An 8,693-nucleotide genomic window follows, 5' to 3' on the forward strand; every position below is an offset into this window, starting at 1 on the left:
TCTGACCACTTGTTACACACTCCACACACTAAAAATAAGCAAATAAATAAAGTCTACAAATAAAAATTAGGGGGCTGGAGAGAGGGCTTGGTGATTGAGAGCACTGGCTGCTCTGGCCGAGGACCGAGGCTCAAACCACAATCCAGTTGTAGGGATCCAACTCCCTCTTCAGGCCTCCGGGCACATAAGCAGTAGAGACAAAACACACAAACACTTAAAAATAAAAGTATAGATGGCTACCTCAATTCTACAACCAAATCCTGATGGAACACATTTCAAAACTACAGAATTATTATTATGCACCCCTCTCACAATGCACTTGAGGAGGTCAGGGTATCTCATAGGGTCCTAGTCTTGACCCCTGGTAAACTGTTCTGCCTTTTCCCAGCCTAAGAAGTCCACGGCACTTATGACAGAGGAGCACGGCAGCCATGTTTCCCATTCATCAAAAGGAACAAAGGTTTATTGACGGCAAGGCTGCAGGCTGCACTGTGGGACCTCAGAACAATCCTGGTTCAAAGAAAACAGCCTGGACAAGTTCTTGGTCAAACATTTTACAACAAAAGCCCACGGCCACCAGCTTCCAGACTCAGAGATGGGTTTTGCAGATACAGACGGGGCAGGCAGAGGGCACCAGCAAGGGTACCTGCTGCTCCAGTGGCACCTGGGAGCTCCTGCATCTGGGATGCTCTGTCTGCACAGTCTGTGAATGCCGGTCCTGACCCTGGAGCGCACACGGGCCCTCCAAAACTGTTTGGTGGTTTCAGGCACATTCCACCCTTCTTCATCTCCAAGGAAGGAAAGCTCTGGCTGTGTGCAGTGCCACAGCCTGTCTCCTCACCTGCAGGGCGATCATTTAAAACGCTGGAGGGGTTTGCGGTGGTGGCTGGTGCTCAGCTGCTGCCTGGCATAGTTAGCGTGCAAATGAGCCGTGGCAGACAGCTGCTCCGGAAGCAGAGCCTTGTCTGGCCCATCTGAAGAAGGGACATTTGTCAGGCCCCTGAGGAACACAGCTGGCAGCTCCAGTCAGAGGTACTCTGCCCATGGCAAGAAGTTCCTGAGAGCTGCAGGTCAGTTGTCATGGAGACACTGATGGTCTCTATGGCGACAGCTGGGCAGGACAGGACCCTGGAGGGAAAGCCTTGGAAGGACAGGTGTTCTGTTACCTTGGACACCAGAGTTTGGTCTCCATGGCAACAACTGTGAGGTACAAGCTGTCTGGGGGTGGGGCTTGGACAGCTGAGAAGAGCTGGAGATGCACCTTGGGAAAGGGGCAGCTTGTTTCCATGGAGAGGCCTGGAGAAATGAATGCTAGGTCACCCTGAGGACATTCAGTGGGGAAGACGGTCTCCATAGTGGTCCATCAGGATGGGGACAGCCAGAAAAGGAGTGGTGGGTGTCTGGGCTCTAGGCCAGTGAGAAAGGAAAAGTGTGGTGGTACCCATGGTTACAGAGGAAGGCAGGATGTACCATTTCGGTGGGTGTAATAGGTGAGACCTATTGGGTGGGTGCACAAGTGACCTTTGTCACCTTAAGAAGCCGAGCAGCATGTTTCTACAGCAAGTGAGATTTTTTTTTTAGGGGTTTCAGGTTTGAGGGAATGATCTCTTTGGTGACAGCCCCAAGGAGCCTGGGAAGGGACATTCAGGTGAGTCTACTCTATGGCCAGAGATACCTGAGGGGTAGGCATGGTCACTGTTCCTGGGACTCAGCTGGGGACATTCTCCCATGAAGCCAGAGGTGTTGGGGCTGTCCTCCACTGTGACGGGGGACAAGGCATATTACCTTGGAAACTTAAAGAGACTCTCTGGAAGAGTGGGAATACCCAGCCTCTGGGTTACCTGCCGGCACAGGGCATGGTCACCTTGTGACCCATAGTTTTCTGTTTCTTCACTAAGTGATGGGGAGAAGTCAGTGGACAGCTGACTGTCCAAGACCAGTTTTCCAGCTCCTGGGAAGTGCAGAGGCTTTGTGTGGCCAGTCTCCAGTTAATCCTGGGGGTCCAGCCTCCAGGTGAGTGAGGGGGACTGTTTTCCAGGAGGCCACAGAAGGGTGGCTCGTCTTTAGGAAACCGTGGGGTCCTGCAGGTCTACTGGGATCCTGGGGGTTGGGAGACAGCGTGGCTCTTCTAGACAAAGTCTGGAAGATGGGACATCCATTATCCAAAGAAGTGGGCTTGGCCACTGTCAGGGTATCTCAGAGGGCGGCATAATCAGCGACCAAGGACCTCAACAAGTGGGTCAGTCTGCAGCGCACTGCAGGGTAGGTAGGTCACGTATCCAGGAGACCTCAAAAGGTGTGGTCAGTGTCCAAAGACCACAGGTAGCTGAGTCAGCCTGCAGCGCACCACAGGGGTGTGTCGTGTATCCAAGGGATCTCTGGTGCATAGTCTGTCTCCAGGGGGTGTGCAGGGCCCCTGGATCAGCCACCAACATCCCCAAATGCCCATCTTCGCGGTCCTAGACACGCAGCGGAGTCCAGGCAGCCGGGTCCCTCGACCCTCCCGCCCAGCCTCCTCCGCCCGCCCACCCCCAGCCCCAGCCTCCTGGAGCCGGGTCCGGGGCACCTGGAGCGCGATAGCAGTAGACGCCGAAGAGGCGTCGGGAGGCGTCGGGGAAACCCAGGCTGCGCACGCCCGGCCGAGGGCCCCCGCAGCGAATTCGCGGATTCACGATGGGGTAGCGCGCGCTGCCATCGGCCAGCCAGCCTGCAGTGCAGCGGTCCAACAGCTGCAGCTTCCACGCGGCGAACAGCTGCCCGACCTTGGCCACCGTTGCACCCCGCGCCGCGCAGGCGCGAGCCGCCCCGGCCAAGGCCACCGGCCGCAGAGGCTTCAGGAAGAACACGCGGCCTGCGGGGACCCGGGGGCGTGTCAGCACGGGACCGGGCTGGGCCCGCTGGGCTCCTGAAGCCTGGAACTCCCAGCTCCGGGTCCATCCCATTCCCTGCCATCGGCTTCTGCCAGGGCGATGCCGGTGCCGTGTGGCATTTCACTGCCCCCCTGTGGCAGCCCTGGAAAATCTCCTTCCTACAGACGCGAAGGGGCAGCGAGGAGGAGGGGGCGGGGCCCGGTCACTTAGGGGGCGGGGCCGATGCTCTAGGAAGCAGGGTCTATGCGCTTCAAGGAGATCTGAGTCCATTGGGCAGGCCCCCTATTTGGGGCGAGACCTATGTTTGGGAAGGTTTTCGCCAGTGGGCCAAGCCTATGTGGCGGAGTCTGTGTTCTTGGGGGCATGATCTACACTCTTGAAATGGACCTCCACCCACGGGGTAGGCCCTATGCATTTCGGACAGGCCTTCCTCTAGGGGTCAGGGAATATGCGCTTGAAGTGGGCCTCTCTTCTTGGGGCAGAGCCTACTGTGTGTGTGTGTGGAGGGGGTGTCTTCACTCAAGAGCCTGTGCCCTGAGGAATGGGGCCTATGCTCTTGTCTGTGTTTCTGAGACAAACCTCCCTCCCTCTGCCAGGCCCTATGGCCAGCCTTCCCCCAAGACTATGCACCTGGGGTGGGTTTCCTTCTAGGGGGCGGGACACATGCACTTGGGGAGGACCTCCTTCCAGGGACTGGGCCTGGGCACTCAGGAGTGGGGCCACCCTCCGCGTGTGTGTGTGTGTGTGTGTGTGTGTGTGTGTGTGTGTGAGGGCCTGTGCATGCGAGGTCGGTGTCCCTTCAGGGCGGGGTCATTTGAACTTGAGGGATGGGCCTCCTTCCTGGGAGAGGGCATAATGCTTAGGAGGGAGGAAAGAGGGAAGGGTTCCCTTCAGGGGGTGGAGCCTATGTATTTACGGAGGGAGCCTCACTTCTTGGGGCGGGTATCTTCCCAGAGGGGCTGGGCTTAAGCGCTAAAGGCACGCTTCTTCAAGGGAAGGGCTTAACTCACCGGGGAGGTTGGACGTGAAGCAGAAGGCATCATAGCGTTCCTCGGCGTTATGGCGATAACCATAGTTGCGCACACCGCCGTTGGCGCCTCCACCAGCCCCAGGGCTCCCAGCTCCGCCACAGGGCTCCCGGGCCTGGCTCACAGGATACTGCACGGAGCCATCGCGGAGCCATCCCGCATTGCACCAATCCAGGCCGTCGCGCCAGGCCTCGTGGAGCTGCTCCGCGGACGCCAGAATGCCATCCTGCTCGGCGCATGCGCGCTGTGCTTCCACGAACGTCATCTTGTAGCGGCCTCCACGCGGGTGATAGGGGAAGACCACGCCTAGAGGAAAACAGATGGGAGTCTGTCAGGGTACCCCGGTTTCTCATGCAGCTTACATGAACCAGAATCTTCCAGTTCATTCTCTCTGGCCCTCAGACCTGGCCACACCTCCGGCCACCTCACACACATTACGGGTCCTTGACATACTTAATCATGCCTAGTCCTCTTCTATGGTCGGAGACCTTTGCTCACGCTCTTTCTATCCTTCTTCACCTGCCTAACTTTATTCTATTCAGCCTTCAAAACTCAACTCTGACAGGGTTTCTGTGTAGCCCTGGCTATCCTAGAACTAGTTTGGTAGACTGGGCTGGCCTTGAACTCACAGAGCTCCACCTACTTCTGCCTCCTGAGTGCTGGGATACATGTGCCACCACCGCCCAGTAAACTCAATTCTTAACCTTCCTCAGTCTCAGTGTTCTGACAGCCCAACAGAACTGAATCTTTCCCAAAGGGACCACGGAGCTGGAAATGCCTGTTCCTAGCTCAGGATTCCTCTACACTGGCCCCTGAAAAGCTGGGTAGGGTGTTGAGCTCTTTGGTTTGCCAGTATTTATATTTAAAGTGCTTCTGTTACAACTTCAGTGCCCGACTCTGAACTTGTTGCTCCCTAGACTCACAGTCAACACAACTGTTTCTGTGCCTAAGGACAGGGCTTGGGCTGAATCACGTGCTCTCAGCGATCCCAAGACAGACGTAAACAACAGCTGTAAACAACAGCTGCAGTGAAGACCCAGAGCTTGATGGACAAGATGTGGACTCTCCGCCAGGACCCTCACTCACAGATGCCCAGGGCAATGCCATAGCCTTCTTGAGACAGAGCTCATCTCCTGGTTAATAGCTGTCTACCTTGGGGATTTGGGGGAATTAAATGAGAAGCTCCAGAGAGCCCTTCAGCTAAGTGGCTGGCAAACAGAAAGCATCTAACGAAGATAGCTACTATTATCTGCCATTGTTAAAATGTCCAAGAGGCCAGTGAAATGGTCTTGGAGGGAAGGGCATTTGCCACCAAGCCCGATGAACTGAGTACTATTCTAGGACCTACTTGGTGGAAGAAGAGAGTCCATTCTGTAAGTTGTTTGTGACCTCCATGCAAGCACCATGGTAGGTACACACCCATATGCATACACTTACACCCACTACAAATTCAATAAATTTTTCTTTAAAGACCATGAGTTTGCTGGGCAGTGGTGGTGCACGCCTTTAATACCAGCAGTTCGAGGCCAGCCTGGTCTATAGAGTGAGTTCCAGGACAGCCAAGGCTGTTACATAGAGAAACCTTGTCTTGAAAAACCACCAAAAACAACAACAACAACCACTTTCTTCAGGCCAGGTGTGGTGGCACATGCTTTTAATCCCAGCACTTGGGAGGCAGAGGTAGTTGAATCTCTGTTAAATTTAAGGCCAGCCTGTGGTTTCCAGGGCAGCCAGGGCTAAATAGTGAGACTCTGTCTAGAAACGGGGAGGAAGAGAAGAACTCTTGCTTCTCTTTCAAAGGATGATGAGAGTTCCCCCACATCGACATTAGGCAGTTTACAACCACCTGTAACTCCAGCTCCAGGGGATCTGAGGCAAGGTGCCTTGACCACGTGCACACACATTCAAACACATACAGATAAATAAAAGCTGTAATAAACCTTTTTAAACGAACTAGTCCCCTGCCCACTAACATCTCTACCATGCCAACTTGATTCGGTTTGTCCCACACTGTCCCCCTTTCTCCTCTGCCCACACTTCATCACCTTCCAGGTCCAGCTTGACCATGCCGGCGTCATCCTCTAGCTCATTGGTGACCTCGCACTCATAGCGTCCATAGTCCTGCAGGGTGACATTTCGGAGGACCAGGGAGGCGTCCCCAGGGCCGTCGTTCTGCAGCTCAGCCCGCCCTCGGTAGGGCCCGAAGGCTCGGTGCTGGGGACCCAGAGCCACGAAGACATCGGCGAAGGCCAAAGGATCTACTACCTTGGTCCACTTGAGGCGGACGCCTTCTTGGCCGTGGGCAGACGCCTCGTAATGGTAACGGCAGGGTAAGACGATGGTGCCACCGCGGTGGCTCACCACCTGCCCGGGCGCCGTCTGCACCACCACGGAGCCGGACTCGCCCTCTGCGGGGCGACCAATCAGGGGTCAAAGGTGCGGTAGGGAGGGACCCAGAGAAGGGATGTAAGTCTAGGATGAGAAAGGAACTCCGAAGAGACTGAGTGTTGGGGACCACTGCAACCCGCCACCCACCCCACCCCATCGTACGCTCTTGGCCACAGCCGTGTGTTGTTGGGGGGAAGGGGGGCGGTGGGAGCGGGGACGGGAACCAGAGCTGCGCTCAAGACTCACCCAGCACGTGCACGACTTTCTTCCTGCCACGCTGCGCCCCGGCAGGAACCGGGACCAGCAGCAGGAGTCCCCAGGCGACGGCCCAGAGCGCGCGGGGACCGAGGGCCGCCGGAGCGCACGCCTGCGGGCACACGAGCTGCGTTGCGTTCAGTTGTACTGCCCCGACCCTCAGCAGCTCGTCCTGCCCTCCCCAAAGGGGTCTTAGCCTCGGAGCTGCCCGAGCATCAGATGACTCCTCTCGCCCTCCCTCAGGTCCCCGCCCCCGCTACCGGAGCGCACGGGAGGGGGAGCAGCAGCCCGCACCGGGGCCGCAAGGTTATCCCAGCGCCAGGAGACTGCAGCAAGCCCGGCAGCATGTGCGGGGGCTGGGGCCAGCGGGGCAGGCGCGGGAGGAGGAGGGAACATCGGGCTACTGAGCCAGGCCAGCGGGAGAGAGACATGCAGACCCAGAGACAAAGACCCAGAACAGAGACCCAGAGACAGAGACGCAGAGACAGAGACCCAGAAATAGAGACGCAGAGACAGAGAAGCAGAGACAGAGATGCAGAAAAAGAAAGAGACTCAGAGGCAGAGGAAGGAGAGACTGGTGGCGAGAAACAGGGAAAAAAGTAAAAGTGAGCACTCTATCCCCTCCCCTCAAAATAAAGGGTAGACATTGAGGGGGCAGAGAAGGGAAAAGTGCCAAAGAAAGAGAAAGACGAGGCAAGAGGAAAACAAAAGAGGGCGGAGAGAGGAAGCGAGGAGAGAAACAGCGACAAAGGCGAGGTCGGGACCCCAGTGCAGCACAGCACTCACCATCCTGGTCGCGGCCCCCGCTGAGCGGCCCGTGCGCTTCCCGACTGCGCACGCGCACAACGTTCTGGCCAGCTGGTCCCGAGGGCCGTGCAATCCCGGCGTCTGCCTGCAAGGGGAGGAGGACGTGTGGGGCATTAAAGGCGCAGCGCGTGCTCACCGCACAGCACGAGGTGGAGGGGGAGTGGGGGAGACGGGCAGTCCCGGCGCTGCTGATCTGGGAACACGGTGATGGTGACCTTGATCCACCACGACTTCCCAGCTATGTGGATTACCTTGGCCAGAGAAGGAGTCTCACGGGCCCCAGTTTTCACTCCACCTTGGGATGGCAGGTGTGCTGCAGCCCAGAAGTATGACATAATCAACCAATGAGCAGATGGGTAAACGGAGGCTAGCTGGTCAAGCCCCTTAACCAACTCTCCCAGCTCCTGCCAGCTCAGGGAAATCTCAAGCTCACCAACCTCCCTGCCACCCATACACACTTCATTTTATGGTGGTGACTCAGGACTGTTACCCATGTACTCCGGGGAAGAGGGAGGAATCAGCAGTTCAAAGTAATCTTCCACTACTTATCAAGTTCGAGGCCAGCATGGGATGAGAAGGAAAAAAGGGAAGGGGGGTGCAGGATTGGCTAGCCTGACCTCTACCCAGGCCATGTATCAGCCGGAGGCTTGGGCTGAGGCTCAGCTGAAGGAGGGCTCACCTTGCATACATGAGGTCCTGGGTTCCATCCCTAGCACCGTATAGCAAGGGTAGTCGTCCATATCTGTCATCTCAGCACTGGGGAGACTGAGGCAGGAGGATTAGGAGTTCAAAGTCATCTCGGGCCAGTTGTAGTGGTGCATGCTGGTAAGATATGCCATAGAGGCAGGGGGATCATGAGTTTGAAGCCAGCCTGGGCTACACATTTGGTGCCGTTGTGGGGGCGTACACCTAATCGCAGCAGTCAGGAGGTAGAGACAGGCTGTGATCTCTGTGAGTTTGAGGCCAGTTTAGTCTACATAGTGAGTTCCAGGACAGCCATAACTAAATAGTGAGACCATGCTTCAAAAAAACAAATTGGGGGAGAAGTTACCTTAGGCCACATTGGGAATTTAAGGTCTGCTTGGGCTACATAAGACTTTGTCTTCTACAGAGTTCCAGTACAGTCAGGGTTACACAAAGACCTTGTCAAAAAAAAAAAAAAAAAAAAAAGAGTAACTGGGAAAGCCAGTCATGGTGGTACAGAATGTGTTCTTAGCACTCAGGAGGCTAAAGATGGGGGATAGCAAGCTCGAGGCTAGCCTGGGCTCCATATCCAGACCCTGTATCAGTTTTCTGAAATGACAGAATGGATTACGGGCTGATGAACCCGAGTCTTCTGTGCACT

The 8,693-nt window shown here is 56.1% G+C and overlaps 1 protein-coding gene across 1 annotated transcript; it reads right to left on the minus strand.

Moving 5' to 3' along the window:
• Positions 1-434: 434 nt before the first annotated feature.
• Positions 435-7,683, minus strand: Hapln4 (hyaluronan and proteoglycan link protein 4). The gene is made up of 7 exons (XM_059244485.1): positions 7,600-7,683; positions 7,328-7,433; positions 6,802-6,867; positions 6,533-6,718; positions 5,944-6,306; positions 3,881-4,204; positions 435-2,851 (listed from the first exon to the last, which is right to left on the minus strand). The coding sequence occupies exons 1-7, from the start codon at positions 7,681-7,683 to the stop codon at positions 2,460-2,462; spliced, it is 1,521 nt and encodes a 506-aa protein (XP_059100468.1). The 3' UTR covers positions 435-2,459.
• Positions 7,684-8,693: the final 1,010 nt, after the last annotated feature.

The sequence above is a fragment of the Peromyscus eremicus genome, chromosome 17 (genome assembly GCF_949786415.1).
Source record: "Peromyscus eremicus chromosome 17, PerEre_H2_v1, whole genome shotgun sequence".
Classification (NCBI taxonomy): Eukaryota; Metazoa; Chordata; class Mammalia; order Rodentia; family Cricetidae; genus Peromyscus; species Peromyscus eremicus.